The 23,424-nt window shown below is 40.7% G+C and overlaps 1 gene segment (V, D, J or C); it reads right to left on the reverse strand.

Annotated features, from left to right (window-relative positions):
* Window positions 1-16,485: 16,485 nt before the first annotated feature.
* Window positions 16,486-17,134, reverse strand: LOC121676976. The segment is given in 2 exon segments: window positions 16,486-16,841; window positions 17,039-17,134. Coding segments are annotated over 2 exon segments (405 nt in total).
* Between the last annotated feature and the right edge of the window lie 6,290 nt (window positions 17,135-23,424).

A 23,424-nucleotide genomic window follows, 5' to 3' on the forward strand; every position in this document is an offset into this window, starting at 1 on the left:
CTCTTTTCTCTTTAATAGTTTTTACACATGCATATATAAAAACATATTTACTGCTAAATATAAATAAGATCTGCTCATCTACATAATGTTACTTGTATGCATGCTTTCAGGGATGACCAGTAAGTACTGGATAACCAATTGGTACACTCTTCTCTGGGATTGACTATGTCTCCCACCATCAGCATTCCCTAGCTGTCAGCAGCTCATGAGCTAAAATTGATGCTTTCTGTGCTTTCTATTTGAATCTTAACATGTCTATTGTTCCTTTTCAGTTCATGTTTAGAGAGTCATGTTGGTGAGTCTTCATGTGTGTAACTCTGACATTCTTAGGAGTCACAATTTTACAGCCAACTACCTGACCCTCTGGCTCTTATCATATTTCTTCCCCTCTTCTTCAGTATTTCCTGAATCTTAAGTACAGGACTTATATTGTAGACATATTTGTAATAACTAGACTCAACTACTCTGCAGTGTTACTCATTGTATTTCCTACAATGGTCTCCATCTGTTAGTAAAGTCATGGATCTTGGAGGAGAGCATACAGCCACCACTTACTAATCCAGCACAGTCACTAACTACATCCTAATTATTCGTCCTTACCACACTCATTCCTTTGCACAGGGTCTGCTCACTTGGCTCATTTTAGAATGACTCATTCATTTTCTTTTATTGAGTTGTAAGAGTTTTTAGATATTCTCTTTAAGCCTAGTTGAACAAGATACATGTTTGAGCATTTTCTCATAGCTGGTGTTCTCTTTATTTACTTAAAGATATTAAGATCTCTGTCTAGAAAACTTCAAAGCAATTATGAGTAAAGTTAAATATTTTAAATGGTAATTTAAAATAATAAATTAGAAGATTAAATACCTCCATTATCCCCAACATCTTCCATAAATTCAATAAAATTGAATTTTATTATACTAAAAGACCAAGCATCATTTTTTAACTGATGAACTGAATGGAGACCAGTGCACTGTGGGTGGCAGCATTCTGTGGGAAAGTGCCCTGGGTCTTATTAGGAAGCTAGTTAAGGTGAGCCCACTAAGGAGCTAGCAACAGTGTTTCCCCAGAGTTTTTGTTTGAAGCTCCTGTTTGAGTTATTGACTGAATTACCACCAATGATGAACTATAAACTGGAAGTGAAAAATAAATAAATACTTTCACCTTCTAAGTTGCTTTTTCTCAGAGAGCTTTATCATAGCAAGAGAAAGAAAACTAGAGCATCTAGCTATCTCTATATTCTGTATCTTCTATATATTGATGTTCTTGCTGTTGCTGCAGTTCGTTTTCTCATCATAACCCTGGCCCTGTCCACAGCAGGTTACCTGACATTGCTTTAGTCCTCCCTTCAGCTTCTCTGTTAGTTCTAAGATGGACATTTATGCATTAGGAAGGAGTGCATATTGAGAATTTACATAGCCAAAAGTTTACCTGTGGTTAAAACTCAAAATTCTGTCTATACTTAAAAGGGATATTAAATTAAGCAGATGTTCTGTAGTGGAATTCTAATATTTTATGAGAGGGAATGGCCACATCCACCCAGCTGAAGGTTTGTGTGCTGGCTGCAGGTGTGTGGGGAGCACTGTGGATCCACAGCACAGAAATAAGTGCCTGAGTCTGTGGTCTGAGAGGAGGAAATGTGCAAAGAGCTACGACGTTCCTGAGTGACTGTCATGGACTTCAGTCTTCCTCTCTGCTTTGTTCCAGTAGGATTGAAGAACAGGCTGATGAAGGGTCCCCCAGGGCTTTGGTGAAACCACTGCATTTGGGTTCCCATGGTGGAAAAGTTGCACTGCAGCTCTGTGCTCTCTCCCTCCTGCAGAACCAAGGACACGGGACTCTGCTTCACTTGCTGCCCTTTTAGCCCTGATTAGAAACAGAGAAACACAGATGGTGATCAATGCAGTGTCCTTAGGCCTCTGAACATACCCCATGTCCTTTGAGAAAGTGAGAGCTCTGCAGAACCCCTCAGCTGCTTTCTAACCCCTCCATGTGCTCAACTGAATCCTCTCTGTCTCCTGAATGTGGACAGCCAGACTCATAGCAAACCTGGGTGCACAGCAACAGAGAACACAGCAGCCTCTTCATGGTGCTTATCTGGATGATGGAGACTGAAGCAAGTAACCAACACCTAGACTGTGGTGTCAGGATGGCTGTTCAAGTGTCCCTCCTCCTTCACCAGTCATCTCCACCCAGGCAGCCTGTCAGGTCAAACACTGCTGAGTTCCCTCCCAGTCATCTGGGCCTGAAGTTCTTACTAAACCAGACCTGGCTGAGAGTCTGGGTGCAGCACAGTGGGAGGGGGTGTGGCATATTTTGAGATGACCCTAAATTTATAGGCAGTGTGGGTGAACTTTGAGGAAAAAGAGGATTTGTTTCCTCTTAAGGAGAAAATATCCCAACTGTGTAACAAGTGAGTGGAGAACATTAAAAAAAAAGAAACAAAAAAAAGCAATCATGCCAGGAAACAGTTGAATGTTATTGGCCAGGCTGTGGTGGCACGTACCCTTAATCCCAGCACTCGGGAGGCAAAGGCAGTTGGAGCTCTGTGAGTTTGAGGCCAGCCTGGTCTGCAAAGTGAGTTTCAGGAAAGTTATGGTTACACAGGGAAACTCTGTCTCATAATACTACCCCAGCCTGAAAAGAACTTTTATTAAGTAAAGAGAGAGCCATTCCAATCATGCAAAGTAAAAAACCATCTAACTGTTTTTTAAATGATTTCCTAATCTTGGAATAGATAAAATATATGTTGTGCCAAATACCTCATTATAAAATTATCTCATACACTCAAAGAGACAGGAAATGTTGCTGGACCTCGCAAAAGAATTATTAACATAGCTTAAGGTTTCTTAAGACTTCAGGCTGCTCTTTCAGAGTGTACTCAGCCTGTTTATTTAACCTTCTTTTAAAAGAACAGTGCAAAGACCAACCTTGCTTGATGTGGGTTCCACTATAATCAAGTTTTATAACCTAAGTTAATGCATAGCCTTAATCCTAAATTCTGTACACTTCCTGCATGTGTATGTATGTTATGGTAGTTATTGATAGAAATAGCAAACATAGGTTGAAACCAATGTTATAAAATATCTGCCAGAAATATTAAAGACATCATATAGAGAATGTTTAGTAATGCTTGTTTGCTTATTATTTGGGCCATTAGGTGTCAGTTGGAGTCAATGACTTATTCTTTTATACAACTCTGTTAAAGATTTATGTAAACTCCCTCCATTCCTTTCCCATATGATGATTTCTGTGCTATTCAATAAATATATACCAGATCCCTTTGTTGCAGACAAACCTACATAGATACAGGAACAAACAACACAAGACAGCATTCAGGGGGACACAGATTTAGACTCATACAACAAACAGATACAGACATAGACCTATGGAAGTCAAGGAAAGGGAGAAACAGAGAATTCAAATCCAGGCTTGGTCTTAAATTAAACCAAATGAAGTGTTTTGTTTTTTTTTTTAACTTCTTTTTCTTTAGATGACACTGAAACATTTTGGGTACTCTGAGGCTATCATTAATGAATGAATTAATGTTTATTTTAATAGGCACTCCCATTATAAGAAAGGTATGGGATAAATTTGTTTGACTATTGAATAACTGTATAGGAAGGAAGTGGAATGAAGAAGTTAAGATAGGAGTGCTACATGCTGAGTGACAGGGGCAGCGGAGCTGCTGTGCTTTTGTATTTGGTGAATGCAGGGGACATTGCACTCAAGTTCAAAACAATGAAGAATGCATTTCAAAGGATTTATCATAAAGTTTACTGCTTGAGAAATGAGACTTGTAATGAAAAGCAAACATACAGTTTCCTCAAAAATAACTCACAGCCAACTTTACACCATCTCAGCCCATCACTGTCTCAAATGGTGTTGAAGTAACTAATGTCCTCCAGTTTGAAGAGAATCCTGAGGATAATTGAGGTAGAATTTTGACTTGGGTAAAAATGCCCTCCTTCCGGAGTCAGATCTTTCCTTTGCAAGATGAGAAACAAATCCATGGCAGCTCAGATCTATCCCATTGGAATGCAGCACTTGCCAAGATTCCACTTTCTCTATACTGTTGCCTTCACAGAAACCCCAAATTCTGAGAGTGTCTAAGGCTGTGACCCTGGCCTCTTACTCAGCAAAGCTCAGGTGGTTTATGTCCAACTCTGCACTTGTGACTCAGGACAGAGGAGCACTCATCTCCCTCAGTCTCATCTTCAGAGGATCCTCAGGTAGAAGGAGTTTGCATCCTTCTGCACTCAGTCTGAAAGCTCTCCATGCCTGAGACAGGCTGGTTTCCTTGTGGGAAGTTCAGGAGGCGCTGGAGTCTCAGGTGAGAGTGTTGCACTTGTAGGGAAGGACCCTAAGGGACAAGAGATGGGTAGCGGCTCTTCATCTGCAGATGCACAGATGCAGCCATCAGGCTGGGGCACCAACTGGGCCCTGCATCATCCTACAACATCAGTGCAGTGTGGGGAACTCAGCTGAAATGACGGTCTCTGTTCAGAGTAAAACAGCACAGCGTTCTTTCTACAGTGAGCAGCAGGGCTGCTCTGAGACTCAGGATACAAAACAAGATCACAAATGTGAACAAGAAGCAGCTCACTCCTTCCTGGGAAGTGAATACAGTCTGGGGAGTGGAAAGGTAGACAGAGAGATTTAGATACCTTCTCCACAGCAACCCTGATTGAACTATTAGGTATTGTCAGTCTTGGCAATAGGACTGTGTCTGAGATTCTTTCTTTCTCTACCTAATATATACTCAGTCAAAGCCGGTGTTTATATAGTGGAGAAATTAGGTTTTGTTGTCTTTGACCTAATCTGCATAAAAGTCCTTTTCCCATTAGAGAGCAGTGCCCCCTAGGGGCCAAACAGAAATACAGTTTCACAGTCTGACAGTTGCTTTCTCATACAGTCTTTCTGCCTTTCTAGGGTTGACATTCAAAGTTGCTGGAGAGGTTGTGGGGTAAGGGGTACACTCATCCATTGCTGGTGGGAATGCGAACTTGTGCAACCACTTTGGAAAGCAGTGTGGCGGTTTCTCAGGAAATTCGGGATCAACCTACCCCAGGACACAGCAATTCCACTATTGGGAATCTACCCAAGAGATGCCCAATCATACTATAAAAGCATTTGCTCATCTATGTTCATAGCAGCATTATTTGTAATAGCCAGATCCTGGAAACAACCTAGATGCCCTTCAGTGGAAGAATGGATGAAGAAACTGTGGAATATATACATGCTAGAATACTACTCAGCGGTAAAAATCAATGACATCTTGAATTTTGCATGCAAATGGTTGGAAATAGAAAACACTATTCTGAGTGAGGTAACCCAGACCCAAAAAGATGAACATGGGATGTACTCACTCATAATCGGTTTCTAGCCATAATTAAAGGACATCGAGCCTATAATTTGGGATCCTTGAGAAGATAATAAGAAGGTGAACCCCCCAAAAAAGATATAGTAATCCTCCTGAATTTTGGAAGTAGACACGATCGCCAGGCAAAAATTGGGAACTTGAGTTTTGGGCGAGACGCGGCCAAGGGAAGATGGGGAGAGAAAAGCGTGAAGGGGAGAATGGGGGGAGCTCGGAGGAATGGGATGCTTGGGATACAGGAAAGGTGGATATGGGAGCAGGGAAGCATATATCTTAATTTAGGGAGCCACCTGAGGGTTGTCAAGAGACTTGAACCTAGAGGGGTTCCCAGGTTTCCAGGGAGATGCCCCCAGTTAGTTCCTTGGGCAGCTGAGGAGAGGGAGCCTGAAAAAGCCAGTTCCTATAGCCATACTGATGAATTTCTTGCATATCACCATAGAACCTCCACCTGGCGATAGATGAAGAAAATGACAGAGCCCCTCATTGGAGCACCGGACTGAGCTCCCAAGGTCCTGATGAGGAGCAGAAGGAGAGAGAACATGAGAAAGAAAGTCAGGACCGTGTGGGGTGTGTTCACCCATGGAGAGGGTGGGACAGAACTAAAGGGAGATCACCAACTCCAGTTGGATTGGGACTGATGGAACATGAGACCAAACCAGACTCTCTGAATGTGGCCGACGGTGGAGGCTGACGGAGAAGCCAAGGACAAAGGCCCTGATCTTTGACTCTTCTGCATGGACAGGCTCTGTGGGAGCCTTCTCAGCTTGGTTGATCACCTTCCTGGACCAGGGGGGAGTTGGGAGGACCTTGGTCTTAACATAGAGTAGGGAACCCCGATGGTTCCTTGGCCTGAAAAAGAAGGGAGGGAGGGTATGGGGGGAGGGGAGGGGAGGGAAGGGGGAGGAAGAGGGAAGGAGATGGAAATTTTTTAAATAAAAAAAATACAAAAAAAAACAGTTGGTGATCATATACAAAGCAAGACCCGTGCTTTCTAAGGCATGACATTTGTTAATTTTACAAAAATAAGAGTATAAAGATATAAACAAATGGACACAAACTGTTTTAGTTTGAGACATTTACCCCTTACAAATTTTAAAGGAAACTGTTAGAAACTACAATATTCAGAAAATCACATGCTACTTTACTGCTAAAATCTGAATGGTATAATCAAAGTCACAAGTAAACAGTTTGATGGAAGCTGTGAGGAATAAAGACTACATTTCCTTTTTTCTCCACAGCAAACATGACAAATGTGTTCTTGTAAGAAGAGTCAGCTAAAGAGTACTGAGCCAAAATCAATTGTAAAAATGTCTCAAGAAAATAACATGCTTAGATGACCTGCTACAGATAATCATTTCAATAAACTCAAAGTCAAAGTCATTGTGTATCAGACTGATTAGAGATGTAATTACTTATGGAAAATCATACTGTCTTTCTTATGAAATGTAACCTCATCCCAGGAGTGGCACTTGTCATATTCTATGTCTTTTCAACAGGAGACTATGCCCTGCATGCCCACCAGGGGGCAGGCATTCTGAATATCACTTTTTAATTCCACTACTGAACTTAATGTCCTCATTCTTGAGAGGTAGTTTGAATGTTGTATTATGGCAAAAAAGTATATATTTTGTGCCCTATAAGAAGATGGCATCTTAAACCTTAACACGTAGCATTCAATGTGACAATCTTGTGCTAAAGTAAGAATACCTTACTTTACTTTACTTTTGTTGGGGAGCACCGAGTCCGCTTTAGACAATTCAGACTACACAGTGTGGCAGCAGTGAGAGCAGAAAAGAACATGGAAGTGGTTAGAGAGGAGAGATACAGATTCCAACACTGTAAACTGACTGGAAATAGACCGTGCCTCTGAGTTAAGTCACTAGCAGCCACAGTGTAAAATAGCTGTAGCTAAAGACTGTGAAATCTTGGTGGGTATTAACTGCACAATGAATGGACTGTGAATCATGTGAATGAACCCAACCCAATAATTCACCTTAGTCAAATCCCCCTTCCCTCCCCTCCCCTCCACCCATACCGCCCCTCCCTCCCTCTCAAGGCCAAGGAGCCATCAGGGTTCCCCACTCTATGCTAAGACCAAGGTCCTCCCAACTCCCCCCAGGTCCAGGAAGGTGATCGACCAAGCTGAGAAGGCTCCCACAGAGCCCGTCCATGCAGAAGAATCAGAGCCCAGAGCCATTGTCCTTTGCTTCTCAGTCAGCCCCCGCTGTTGGCCACATTCAGAGAGACGGGTTTGGTCGCATGATCCATCAGTCCCATTCCAACTGGAGTTGGTGATCTCCCATTAGTTCTGTCCCACTGTCTCCATGAGTGAACGCACCCCTCTCGTTCCTGACTTTCTCCCTCATGTTCTCGCTCCTTCTGCTCCTCATCAGGACCTTGGGAGCTCCAAAATATGTTTATGTCCACTTTATTATAACCTGAGAAATAAAATTGTAATTGAGAGAAATGTAAGAGGAAAATCATTCAAAATATCTTACTTTTAAAGAACAATGCAGCACTTTAGACCATGTGATCACGTTCTGGGATCTTCTTAGGCCTTGGATCTGTTTGAGTCAGGAGTTGAAGCATAAGTTACATTAGGTTCACAACAAAACTTTCTCCAACCATAATAAACATTCTGGATTGCTTATCATCTTCATGATCCAAAAGGAATAGCTTTGTCCATAAAACTATATCTTTGGTTTATTTTTTACTTAGTTTCCTTATTGAATCTTTGCAAAGTTCACATCATGTACGCTAATTTTGCTCATCTCTTAGTTCCCCCCATATCCTCCTCATCCCTGTACCACCCTCTCCTAAAGAAAATTTTCAAAAACCAAACCAAACTAAACCAAACCAAACCAAACAAACAAACAAGCAAAACCACAATTAACAAAATGAAACAAAAAACTCTTTTCACTCCTTCATCTTTCCCACCTCTCCAACACCTCCTCATTTGTCCTGGTGGCATTGGGAGCTATGATGTATACCTTTTGTCCATGAGGTATACTCTTTGTCCAATCAGATTTACTTGCAACTTTCATGAACCTTAGGTTTCTCAATGAGTCTTTGGTTTTTCAGTGAGTCTTTAGGATGGGAATATGAAGAGTTGGTATAAGGGTGGATTAGATCCCAACACATTTATATGAGTGTGAGAATTTCAAATGAAATATTTAATAAAAATGGTGTCATAAAAACAAATAATGAGAAATACAATCACAGCCCACCTGATGCAATTCTGCTCATGGGGGTGCTAGTTGCTTACAGGCGAGGCTGAGCCATCAAGGTGGGTCCTTTTATAATGAGCAAAATGTGATGTAGAAATACAAGAGAAAGAGAAGTGAAATGGGCCATGTGCTGGGAAAGAGGCAGAACTGAAAAGGGGAAAGCAAAAAGGAACAGGCTGATGCAAGAGGCCTGTTTACTAGCTGAGGCTATGGTGATGTCATGGCCCAGGCTGCTCCAAGGGCTATGTCTAGGTTAGCGATCCAACCTCAGCCAGGATCTGCATGTGCATCCATGGCACATGTTGTCACAAAAGGATGCCCAGTGTTTGGGCTGCCATCTGTGGTCATATAGGAATTCAAGAGCTGTGCCACTGCCAGAGCCATGCTGATCTGGGTGGCCTGTGCTGCTACCAAGGGCCATGGTGTCATCCAGGCTCAGGTTGCTGCTGATGGCCACATCTGTGTCCATAGTCATATGGCAGACAGGTCTGTGTTGAAGACCAAGGCTCATGTTACCACCAAAGGTTCCATGGAAGCCCAAGGTTGGGCTACAACCTGTGGCCTTGCTGGTATCTGGCTACCATGCTCCCACCACAACCATAGCCATGATCTTAATGACTTGTTCTTCCACCCAGAACCAAGATTTTGTCCAGACTCCAGCTGCTGCCAAGAACCATGTCTTTGCTCATGCTCCTGCTGCATCTGGGGACTATGCTGATATCTGTGGCATGTGTCACCTAAGGGGCCATAGGAACCATGTATGATGAAATCAGAGGCCCATTGAAGGCCTTGCTCTTCACTGGCCCTCAGAAATCTGGTCCTGCTCCTCAATGGACACTGAAGCAAAAGAGCTGGTTCCAACCCTAATGGGAGAGCTATGCACAACTTAATATGTCTACACAGTATACTGGTGCAATAGTGGCACTAAAGTTGTGGGATTAACCAAACATGATCTTAATTTCTAGTGGACTCTGGAATTAAGGCCCACTCCATGAGAGGAAACACATGCCTGACACTGTTTCTTCAGTGATCCTTAGGTTATAGGCTATTGGCCAAGGGGAAAACCAAATACTGTTATTCTTGTAAAGCAGTGGTTCTCAAGTTTCTTAATGCTGCAGCCCTTTAATACAGTTCCTCATGTTGAGGTGACCCTCCCCAACAAAAAATTTATCTTCACTGCTACTTTATAACTGTGATTTTGCTATTGCTGTGAATAATAATGTAAATATTTGTATTTTCTGATGGTCTTAGGCAACCCTTGTGAGTGGTCAATTTGGCCCACAAAAGAGATATGACTCATAGGTTGAGAACCAATTTGATAAAGGAACATGGCAATGAAATGACTCCTAATGATATCCTGCTATTCCCATGCATCTATATCACACTCACCACGGAAACTTCCTCTTGTTTGATGTGGGAGTCCACTCTGTGTGCTGTGATTACCATTAATGAATAAAGATGCCTTGGCCTCTTGATAGGGCAGAACTTAGGTAGACAGGAAGGACTGTACTGAATGCTCAGGAGAAGGAAGGCAGAGTTGGAGAGATGCCATGAAGCTGCTGCCACTAGAGACTGACGTGCTGAAACTTTGCTGGTAGACCACGACCTCATGGTGATACATAGATTAATAGAAATGGGTTAAATTAAGATATAAGAGTTAGCCAATAAGAAGCTAGAGCTAATGGGTCAAGTAGTGATTTAATGAATACAGTTTCTGTGTGATTATTTTGGGGCTAAGCAGCCAGAACAAACAAGCAGCTCTCTCCTCAAACAGATTGGCACCCACATGGCCAACTAGATCCACTTAAAAACCTGAGTTAACAAAAATACTGAGTTTAACACAGAATCTTGCTTTTTGTTGGTGGCATGTGGCAGCCCCTTTAAGAGAGGTCTTACTGATTCAGCAGTAGCAGCCGTGTGGTCTCAAAACAGCTGCTTTCTGGCTATGGGCCATGTTATTAGCAAGAACTGTGGCTCTTTCAGGAGGCCAACCATTTGGATGGGGTTTTTGAGCTGACTGCTGAAGCTTGCTTGATTGCAACATGCACTGACTGTGTGCCTAAGAATGGGGTGATGTGCATATCTCTCAGAGGCATGAGTGGGCCCTCCATGCAACATTTGCTGTTCATGGGAACTAATACAGAGGCCCACAGTGAGACAATGTGCAGAGTGAGAATTTTGGAATGCTTAGTCATAAATGAGAAGTCTTCATCAAATCGTGCCCATCAGTACACAGGGTACCCCATGGAAGAAGAGGTGGAGAGAGTGTAAGAGCCATAAGTGGTGGATGAAAACAAAAATTATTTATGTATAAACTCATGGAGATTGTGGCAGCATGAGCAGAGTCTGCACAGGTTCAAGCCAGATGTGGTTCTGCTGTGAGACAATGGTCTGTACCCTGTCACTTGTATTTTAAATAAATGCTGATTGGTCAGTAGTCAGGCAAGAAGTACAGGTGGATGACCATGCAGGACACAGAGGTGGGTCAATGAGAATTCTGGGAAGAGGGAAGTTTCAGTCTGAAGTTGTCACCCACACATGGAGGAAGCCAGACACAGAGCAAGCAAGATGTGATTGCTTCACCAAAAAAGTTACCAAGCCTCATGGCTAACACAGACAAGAATTATGGGATAATATAAGTTTTAAGAGTTAATAAGACTCATGGAACCTTTTCGAAAATTGGCCACATACTCGGTAACAAAGCAAACTTCCACAGTTACAAAAACATATTAGTAACCACCTGCATCTTATCGGATCACCATGGATTAAAATTAGAATTCAACAACAATGCTACCCCCAGAAAGCCTACAAACTCATGGAAACTGAACAGTCAACTACTGAACCACAGCTGGGTCAAGGAAGAAATAAAGAAGGAAATGAAAGTCTTTCTTGAATTTAATGAAAATAAAGACACAACATACTCAAACTTATGGGACACTATGAAAGCAGTGCTAAGAGGAAAATTCATAGCACTAAGTGCCCACTTAAAAAAAAAACGGAGAAAGCACACATTGGAGACTTAACAGCACACCTGAAAGCTTTAGAAAAGAAAGAAGCAGACTCACCTAGGAGGAGTAGAAGACTGGAAATTATCAAACTGAGGGCAGAAATCAACAAAATAGAAACACAGAAAACAATCCAAAGATCAATGAAACAAAAAGCTGGTTCTTGGAGAAAATCAACAAGATTGACAAACCCCTAGCCAAACTAATCAAGCGGCAGAGAGAGAACACACAAATTTATAAGATCAGAAATGAAAAAGGGGACAACCACAGACACAGAGAAAATTCAGAGAATCATTAGATCTTACTACAAAAGCCTGTATGCCACAAAATTGGAAAATGTAAAAGAAATGGACAGTTTTTTAGATACGTACCATATACCAAAGTTAAACCAGGACCAGGTAAATGCTCTAAATAGTCCTGTTAGTCGCGAAGAATTAGAAACTGTTATCAGAAACCTCCCTACCAAAAAGAGCCCAGAACCTGATGGGTTCAATGCAGAATTCTACCAGAACTTCCAAGAAGACCTAATACCTATATTCCTTAAGGTATTTCATAATATAGAAACAGAACAGTCATTGCCAAATTCCTTTTATGAAGCTACAATTACAGTGATACCTAAACCACACAAAGACTCAACCTAGAAAGAGAATTACAGGCCAATCTCACTTATGAACATCGATGAAAAAATTCTCAATAAAATACTGGCAAACAGAATCCAAGAACACATTAGAAAAATTATCCACTATGATCAAATAGGCTTCATCCCAGAGATGCAGGGCTGGTTCAACATATGAAAATCTATCAATGTAATCCATCATATAAATAAACTGAAGGATAAAAACCATATTATCATCTCATTAGATGCAGAAAAAGCATTTGACAAAATTCAGCACCCCTTTATGATAAAGGTCTTGGAGAGATTAGGGATACAGGGGTCATTCCTAAATATAATAAAGGCTATTTACAGCAAGCCGACAGCTAACATCAAATTAAATGGAGAGAAACTCAAGGCCACCCCACTAAATTCAGGAACGCGACAAGGCTGTCCACTCTCTCCTTATCTCTTCAATATAGTGCTTGAAGTTCTAGCAATAGCAATAAGACAAAACAAGGGGATCAAGGGGATTCGAATTGGAAAGGAAGAAGTTAAACTTTCGTTATTTGCTGATGATATGATAGTGTACATAAGCGACCCGAAAAACTCCACCAAAGAACTCCTACAGCTGATAAACTCCTTTAGTATCCTGGCGGGATACAAGATCAACTCCATAAAATCAGTCGCCCTCCTATATACAAAGGATAAGGAAGCAGAGAAAGAAATCAGAGAAGCGTCACCTTTCACGATAGCCACAAATAGCATAAAATATCTTGGGGTAACTCTAACCAAGGAAGTGAAAGACCTATTTGACAAGAACTTTAAGTATTTGAAGAAAGAAATTGAAGAGGACACCAGAAAATGGAAGGATCTCCCTTGCTCTTGGATTGGGAGGATCAACATAGTAAAAATGGCAATACTACCAAAGGCAATCTATAGATTTAATGCAATCCCCTTAAAGATCCCATCAAAATTCTTCACAGATCTTGAGAGGACAATAATCAACTTTATATAGAAGAACAAGAAACCCAGCATAGCCAAAACAATCTTATACAATAAAGGAACTTGTGGAGGCATTACCATCCCTGACTTCAAACTCTATTACAGAGCTACAGTATTGAAAACAGCTTGGTATTGGCAGAAAAATAGAGAAGTCGACCAATGGAATCGAATAGAAGACCCAGATCTTAACCCACAAATCTATGAACACCTGATTTTTGATAAAGGAGCTAAAAGCACACAATGGAAGAAAGAAAGCATCTTCAACAAATGGTGCTGGCATAACTGGATGTCAACCTGTAGAAGAATGAAAGTAGATCCGTGTCTATCACTATGCACAAAACTCAAGTCCAAATGGATTAAAGACCTCAATATCAATATGAACACACTGAACCTGTTAGAGGAGAAAGTGGGAAGTACTCTACAACATTTGAGCACAGGAGACCGCTTCCTAAGTATAGCCCCAGCAGCACAGACATTAAGGGCAACATTGAATAAATGGGACCTCCTGAAGCTGAGCAGCTTCTGTAAAGCAAAGGACACTGTCACTAAGACAAAAAGGCAGCCTACTGACTGGTAAAAGATCTTCACCAACCCCACAACAGACAAAGGTCTGATCTCCAAAATATTTAAGGAACTCAAGAGACTAGACTTTAAAATGCTAATGAACCCAATTAAAAAATGGGGCACTGAACTGAAAAGAGAATTCTCAACAGAAGAAGTTCAAATGGCCAAAAGACACTTAAGGGCATGCTCAACCTCCTTAGCAATCAGGGAAATGCAAATCAAAACAACGTTGAGATACCATCTTACACCTGTCAGAATGGCTAAAATCAAAAACACCAATGATAGCCTTTGCTGGAGAGGATGTGGAGTAAGGGGTACACTCATCCATTGCTGGTGGGAATGCAAACTTGTGCAAGCACTTTGGAAAGCAGTGTGGAGGTTTCTCAGGAAATTTGGGATCAACCTACCTCATGACCCAGCAATCCCACTCTTGGGAATTTACACAAGAGATGCCCAATCATGTTACAAAAGCATTTGTTCAACTATGTTTATAGCAGCATTATTTGTAATAGCCAGAACCTGGAAACAACCTAGATGCCCTTCAGTGGAAGAATGGATGAAGAAAGTGTGGAATATATACATATTAGAGTAGTACTCGGCAGTAAAAAACAATGACTTCTTGAATTTTGCATGCAAATGGATGGAAATAGAAAACACCATCCTGAGTGAGGTAACCCAGGCCCAAAAAGATGAACATGGGATGTACTCACTCATAATTGGTTTCTAGCCATAAATAAAGGACATCAAGCCTATAATTCGTAAAAAAATCCTAGAGAAGCTATATAAGAAGGTGAACCCAAAGAAAAAACATATAGTTATCCTCCTGGATATTGGAAGTAGACAAGATTGCTGGACAAAATATGGGAACATGGGGGTGGGGTGGGATGGGGGGATGGGGGGATGTGGAGAGAAAAGTGTGAAGTGGAGTATGGGAAGAGCTTGGGGGAATAGGATGGTTGGGATATAGGAAGAGTGGATATGGGAACAAGGAATTATATATATTAGTTAAGGGAGCCATTCTAGGGTTGGCAGAGACTTGACTCTAGAGGGGTTCCCAGGTGTCCAGGAAGACACCCCCAGCTAGGTCCTTGGGCAGCTGAGGAGAGGGTGCCAGAAATGTACAGATCCTATTGCCATACTCATGAATATCTTGCATATCACCATAGAACCTTCACCTTGCATTGAATGGAGAAAATGACAGAGCCCCACATAGGAGCACCGGACTGAGCTCTCAAGGTCCTGATGAGGAGCAAAAGGAGGGAGATCATGAGCAAGGAAGCCAGGACCGTGAGGAGTGCTTTTACCCATTGAGACGGTGGGACAGTCCAGTCGGAATGGGATTGATGGAACAGGGGACCAAACCGGACTCTCTGAATGTGGCTGACAGTGGAGGAGGACTGAGAAACCAAGGACAATGGCAATGGACATGAACTCTACAGCTTGGACGGGCTCACTGTGAGCCTTGTCAGTTTGGTTGCTCACCTTCCTGGACTTAGGGGGAGCTGGGAGGACCTTGGACTTAACATAGTGAAGGGAACCCTGATGGCTCTTTGTCTTTGGAGAGGGGTGGAGTAAGGGTATGGGTGGAAGGGAGGGGAGGGAAGGGGGAGGAGGAGAGGAGGAGATGGAAATCTTTAATAAAAAAATGAGAAAAAAAGAGTTAATAAGAAGCCTGAGTTAATAGGCTAATCAGTTTACAATAATGTAGGTCTCTGTGTGTTTCTTTGGGACTGAGTGACTACAGGACCGGGTGGTACTGAAACCTTGGTCAACATGGTTCCAATGTGGACACAGGCTCCCATCCCTGACTAAGAAGGTATCTTAGTCAGGGATGGGACAGGTGCTTATGAGGGAAAAATTAATTTTCTCCAATAAATTCTCATTGAATATACAAACCACAGTCAAAGAGATGTCCCATCCCTAGCAATAGATAGCCAGCACAAGTAACTCACTGGTATTGTTGTAGAAATTTTGTTTCATATTTCTTTGTTTGGGCTTTTAAAAAGTATTACTGGTCTTTTTGCTTGTGTATTATCATATCCAGATTTCTGTTTTTACAGATTTTGTTTTAATGTGTGTTGCAAATCTCCAGCCTCCCCAAATCCACCTTCAATAATAAATTTCCACTGTGGTCACATATTCCCCCTATGCACATACACTATACACTTTACAAAGAGACAGGGCCTTCACAGCCTGTCCTTCTTTCCCCTTCTACCCCTGGTCAGAGGCAGCCTCTGTTTAGTCCTCCTGGCCACAGTAAATCTATCTTTTGTGAGTCCTATTTCATGATATGACTTTGTGGCATTCCCTTCCTCTAATTTCCCAAGGTACTATTACTTCCTTCTTGAACCCTAACAACAATATACCTCTGTATGTATGTTTCTTGTCCCTTTTCTTGGTTTTTGTTTGTTTAATTTTGCCCATTTGTATACTAAAGAGAGTGATAGAGAAAGAAGGCGTGTTGTTGTTCTATGGAGGTATGGAGGATCTAAAAAGAAATCATGGATGTTAAATCTTAATTAAAATATGTATATTTTTCAACTAAAATAAAGTGGAAAATATTTGAGCCACACCAATATGTGTTACATTCATTCCCAGAATAATAAAGTATTTTCCATGTAAGTTAAACCAACTCTCCTGTGGCTCTTACTTTCAGTTTGATATCCAATAGAAGGAGAGTAATCAGAATTTCTCCATCCTGTTTTCTGTACTCTAGCTCAGCTTTTGCTGGGGCCCTGTAGGTTTGGGTACAGGCTGCAGGTGTACTGGGGAGCACTGTGTGCTCACTGCACAGAGGTAGACAGCTGTGTCACTGGGCTGGGAGTCTCTGATGTGCAGGGAAACAAGCAGGCTGGATTTATTGAGCTGAACTGTGAATCTGCCTTTTTTCTTTTCACCATTGGAGATGATGGACATCAGAGCCTCGGGTTCTTTCCCAGGATTCTGTCTGTACCACCAAAAGTACTGAGAAGCACTATCACTGAAAGTGCAGTTGAGAGAGGCCATGGCTCCATCTGAGACACTGAGGGATTCTGGGTTCTGCTGCACCTTCTGCTGGCTCCTTACCACTGTGCAGAGAGACAAAGGTCAGACAAACAGGACTGGATGCCTATGGATGCAGACACCCCGGAATGGCTTTTCCATGGGCCTCCCACCTGCTTTTTTTTAGCATGAGAACATTAGTACTTCTGACCCCCCATCTAAGATATTTGATAGCAATGCCCTCCCGAATATTGTATGTTCCCATAGGAATGGTCAAACTCACCCCTCAGTTGAAGCCAGAGTACCACTAGCAAAACACTTAAGGGATGCATTATTGTTTTCACTGAAGATCCACACTTCAACCATAACAAAAGGACTGCCACTTAGGGAGTTCAAATTCTTCTGCTGTAAGATGCATAAAAAAAGGAAAAACCCCAAGCTGTTCATCCAATTAGAAAGAAGGTCCTAATTTTCACTGCTACCTCAGAAGTTCTCCTGCTCCCTCTAGCCACCCCCACAACACACAGACACAAAGGACCATGTGAGAAATTGCATCTGGGTCTCTGAGAAGATGCTGCCATCTAGTGGACCCACTTTAGAGTCAAAAACTAATTTAAGTGCAGACTCTTCTTATGTGAACTATTAAAACAAGAAATAGTCAGATGAGACTTTGCTCAAGCTTATGTATGTATGTCCTTATCCAAACATTTTCACCAAATGGCAACTTATTTTCAGCAATTAAAAGTTATTTCACTAGTCACTTTTCTGTAATACTTCTGAAGAACCTCTCAATCAAATAATAGTTTATGCTTTTTATCTCTTCTCTGTATAAGCTCATACACCCCTATATTGTTCCTTCATCATCAATTTTTATTTAAATTTTCTATAATAAAGATCTGTTAAAATACCTTCATTTATCTATGACACTATCTCTTATCCTCTCTTTTCAAGCCTATGAATATTTATCAAACATATTGTGACTCATTTAAAGGCCTTTTTTGTCTGTATCTGTCTTTATTATTTATTTGAAATCATTTTCTGACAAGGAGAGTCTTTAAAATGCTAAGTGGCATGGCCAGGGCTAATTCTATGGCTTTGTCTTTTGACTCCATCCCATCCAATATGACAGAGTTATGTTCACCACCAGCTGTGTGAGCCATGTTCACCGTTCACCGTACCAGTTCCAGGGATGCAGGGGGCCTATGTAACAATTAAGCAGCTTGTACACTCTACTCACAGACCCCAATTCAGTTCTCTGTAGCTGAGCCTCCTGAAAGAGCCAGAGCAGTTCCTACAACCAATACGAACCAGGGAGTCATCTTTTAGAGAGGCCACACCTCTGTTTTCAGGTCACAAAGAGAGACTATCTGAAAAACTGTGGTCATCAAGAAGCTCCAGTTGACTCCTGTTTTGTGGTTCTAGAAGCCCTCTTTTTAAGCTTTCTTAGGGTTTATGAGGATGCACATTGCTGAATGTTGGGTGCCAGATGTAGCTACAAATATTCTCTGACCTGCTGGTCTGCCTGGACCAAATTTTTACTGCCTCCCTGTTCCAGAAGCCCCATATAAAATAAACAGTCTGAGGCTTAATATCAATTACATACTCTTTGGCCTATAATTCAGGCTTCTTATTAAATAACATCTTAAATTAACTCATTTTTATTATTTTATATTTTACCACAAGGCTCGAGGTTTGTTAAGTCACATTTTGCTTCTTGGGTGTTTACATGGCATCTGTATGACTCTGCCTTTTTTCTCCCTGCATTCAGTTTAGTTTTCCTGTCTACCTCTATTCTGCCCTGCCATAGGCCAAAGAAGTTTTTTCATTAACCAATTGTAATAAATCATATTCACAGCATATAGAAGGAAATTCAACATCATCCTTTAAATATGAATTACCATATATAACTTGAACTCACAGCCTAGCTACATTTTAGTTATGTATTTGTCTGTTTATTCATACACTTATTTTGTATGTATTACGTGTGCTTGTTTTGTGTGCATGTATGTGTGAGTGGGTGTTTGTTGGGAGAGGCTACCCATTCATTCCTGATCACTTAGATTAAAAATAATCACACGGAAATTTGTGTTAATTACAATACTGTTTGGTCCATAGCATAAATGTATTTCTGGCTAACTTTTATATCTTAAACTAACCCATCTCCATTAATCTGTGTATCACCATGTTCTGTGGCTTACTGGGTAAAGTTCCATCTGGCATCTGCCTCTGGTAGGGCTACATGACTTCTACATGACTCTGCCTACTTTCTCTATATTTTTTCCAGCCTGTCTGTATTCTGTTAAGCTCTTGGCCAAAAGCAGCTTCTTTATTCATTAACCAATAAAAGCAATAAAAGAAACACAAGGATTTACCACACCATTTCTGCTTTTCAAATAAAAAGGAAGATTTTAACTTTAACATAGTAAAATTACACATAACAAAACAGTTATCAACAAAAATTACAATTACAATATTTATATCTACTTTATCTTTTATCATAACTAAGGAAAACTATAATTATAACTATTTATCCTTCAACACCATCAAAGACCCCAGAAGGATATAATATTACCTAAGTTAAGAGGAAGTGTATTGTAATGAACTTCGAAAAGTCTAGAAATGACAGCTGCCTGGACAGTCACCCAAAGGTCTTCTGTATGTTTGGAGCATCTATCTTTAGCCTATAGACCCATAGTATCTGGCAGACATTTCCATGAAGCAGGAAATTTCAAAACTTTCATCTATATTGGCAGTTTGTCAGTTACTTTCTTCTGTGTTCTGCAGAATGCTTGGCAGACTCTTTCATGAAGCAGGAACCCCCAAAGAATTATCTCACCTTCTTTAGGCAACTTCAGCAGTCATTTTTCTGTGGGTCCTGCAATTCCAGTCAAATAGTTCAGGCAAGAGCAGTTTCTTGCTTAGTGGCTTATAAACTCCATGAGGAGCCTCTTCAATGCCTATCATCCATTTGAAGAAGCTTGGTGCCATATTCTATAGTCTTTGAAAGATGCATACATGTGTACAGGTCAAAGTTCAATATTTTCATCTTGTTATTTAAAAGCCATCAAACAGCTCTATTCACCCAATTATAAAAAAAATTGTCCTAAATTGTCCTGCTTTGTCAAGAAGTCCTTTTCTTCTTTCATGCTCACCTTCTCTCCCACAGACACAAAAGGACACAGGAGAAATTATCTCTGAGTCTCCCACTGAATAAAGCTCATCATCCCAGGCTGCTTTGTCAGTGAACTCCATAAATTGGACTGGCAATGACCTCACTAGTACTTGGTCTGCAGATATGGGTGTCGTACTGGATAGTAATGTGTTCTGGGAATCTGGACATAGTTCCTCACGCTTTTGGGATGGGCACTTCGCTGATTGAGCCATCTCTCCAATCCCTATTTATTTTTATTAGTAGTACTAATTATATAAATTATTATTTAATATAACACACTAATACACACAAATCAGATATGTTACTCATATTCACTCCCCATTTCCCTCTTTTGCACTTGCTGATGGACAGCTGATCTAATTTCATAATTTGCTTAATGCAAATAGAACCAAAACATCATGATGTGCAAATAACCTTATTGTATACTGAGTTTGATTCCTTTAGGCACACAGCTAGGAGTGCTAAAGCTGGGTTATGTGTAATTTATATTTGGTGGGATTTCTATCAAGGAAATATCACACAAAATTTCATAATTGTTGCAGTAACGTATATTCTGATCAACTACACATGAATGTTCATTTCTCATCATATTTATAATATCATTGCCTTTTGTTTTCTTGATGATAGCCATTATTTGGGGCTAAGATGGATCTTCAGCATAGATTTTATTTGGCCATATGTTATTTTAGCAAGGTGGTACTAGAAGTGCTTAGAATTCTCCATATACCAGTAACAAACATCCACAGCAGGGATGTTGGTGATCATTTAGGGGAGTTCTGAGCTCCATCCCTGAGACAGACAATGAACAGAACATCCTAGAAAGACAGAATATGGAACTGTGGAAAAAAAAGTATAAGCTTTATCTACTGAAATGGTAAGGCCCATAAAGCTAATCAGCTAATTAGACTTTGGCTATGGAGTTTTATTGAGCTTATGTGCCCTTTCTTTCCACTATTAGTCCTTTTTAGGTCTCCACCCATGCCTTTCCACCAATTCAACTCAAGTTATCTTCTGGAAACAAGAAGCTGCAGTTTGTAGGAGCTCACTTTTGCTTTCTCATTTGTATGTGCTCTTTTAACTCTTTCTTGGCCCCATCCTCTCAGAGATCAATAGCAACTGATGTCAAGGATGAAGCCATGTCTTCTCTAGCTACTTAATTTGAAGATGGGCTGGAGCTGAGAAGGCATCACCCTTAGATTGCTCTGGGGGTTTGTCCAAGGAACTATGGTCCCACATCCTGAAGAGCATCCCAGATTCTTTCATTGGATCTACTCAGAGCTCAGTTTGCACCTTTCCCTCAGGTATCATCTCCAAGTTTGTGAATCAAGATTGGCACAATTAGACATTTTTACCTAGAAACTTTATATCCCCACATGGCTAGAAAGTTAAGGGGGACTCAGTTTCTGAGAAAGTCTCTACTCAGGTGCCCCACAGAATAACAGGACCTGTACATGTTGAAGAAAAGTTTTATGAAGATTTGACCAGTCGATGATATGTTGAGCCAACGACAGTCAAAATGAATGGAGCTATCTATAAATATTTGAGATAGAGAGCCAGATACATAAAAAAACAGGTAGACGTTGGCCTATTAGCCCATTCCAGAAAACCATTTTGAATTACTTCATTATCACCCACAGTTGACAGGCAGGGTTGACTCTCCCTCACAGGTTTATCTCTGGTGCCCATAAAGCTTTCATGTGGTTCTTAGATGAGCATTTGTGGGATATAAACCTCACAACTATAACTTGGTTCTGAGTCTATGGTCACCAAACTGGAAGAGGTCACAGGCCACTTAACTTTCAGGCTCGCTCAGCAAGATTTCAGACACTCCCTCGGTCTTCATTCAGTCCACTACTCTTTGTGCACGATATGCCTGCCTTTCAGCAGGAACTAGACATTCATATCTACCTTCTCAATTACACATAGGAAGCAGTCTCAGAAAGGTGGCTCCTAACTTGGGAGAAAGGTAAAGCCATCCCTGGTGAGATGAGGGTATTGAACTGAGAGGAAAAGTGCTCATAGTCCCAGGACAGAGGGATCCACAGTGAATTCAGAGGACATCTACAGTGACATCCTAGGCCACTAGGATACAATACCCTCTGAGCCCCTGAGATCTCTGCAGATTTAAGATGTAGTAAGAAATTATGCTCACCTACCAAAGTGGTGGTAGTAGATTATTTTCTAAGGTCCATGACCTTACCAGCCCCAGGAAGTATCGTAGGTTTCCAGTACCAGGAATGGTTTCCCTCATTAGTGGACCTTAAGTCCAATAGACAGCTATTGGTTGCCAGCAACCTGTGAGGGCCACTTTTATACCCTTATGAATATTTTGCCATACTGGGTAATTGCTATGGTTCATAGGTATAATGCCTGGGTAGGTCAGTTAATTATTTCATCCCTTGTCCCTTGGCAGATTGCTAGTACTTTCTGAAACACTGGAAGTTAGAACACAAGAAAGAGCTTTTCAGGTTAGAGCCAGGCGCAATCATCCAAGTCCTGTGTCCTAAGTGTGGAATCTTTAGCAATAGGGGCTTAAACCCTGAGAGGCAATCAAGGACTACATCAATAATCTATATTGTTTTGGGACTCACTTACACTAACTATCCTGATCAACCATTCAAAAGGAGGTTCTTCATGCCTGTGTTGCTTTTGCTATTCTATGCTTCTTGTTGGAGTGCTATCAGCCCAAGTGGCTTAACTTCCTTTAAGATAAGGATATATTTATATATAAAGAAATATATATGTTATTATTTTATTGAGATTTATTTATTATCATATTAATATATTATCTTATTACTATATATCTTATTAAAATAAAATGTATTTCTTTAAAGTATGTGTATCTTAAATTGTATGTATATATTATAAATATATATGTGATCATGTATAAACATTTTTATATATTATATGTATATATATAATTTTAGATAATATAGAATAATATAATTAATGAGCTTATCAAACAACCCTGGTATTCAGCATTTCTAGTTCCTTATTAAATTAAGGTTTTATATTCTGAATAGTCCACATTATTTCATTAAACCATTTATTTGTGTTTTCTTGAGCCAATCAGGATTTCATTTCTGTCCACCATTATCTTTTTGGAAAGGTTTTTGGAAATTCAAGAATTGTTTTGACATATTCATAATTTTTTTTTGTTCAAGTCTCCAGTTTCATCTAACTCATCTTGTAGGGGGACATATTCTCTTGGATTTTATTATTTTGTTTTTCCTATAGGACAGTTCATCTAGAGTTATGTTGGTTGTGTCTTTGATATGAGATTTTAGCCCACTGATCCTGAGTCTTCAGTTGAATCTGTAAGGTGAAGGACTGGAGTTGTTCAGAAGGGGCAGAGCCATATTGGAACTGAGGCAGTCTTGCTGAGTGAGACCATGGGGACTGAGAACTTGCAAACAGGGTTCCTGGGGGGAAATGTGGTAGAACTGTGTGGGTTCTGGTTCCTTTATACTGAGTCCAACCCAAAGGGCTGGGACCCT

Source organism: Arvicola amphibius, chromosome 13, assembly GCF_903992535.2.
Source record: "Arvicola amphibius chromosome 13, mArvAmp1.2, whole genome shotgun sequence".
NCBI classification, from domain to species: domain Eukaryota; kingdom Metazoa; phylum Chordata; class Mammalia; order Rodentia; family Cricetidae; genus Arvicola; species Arvicola amphibius.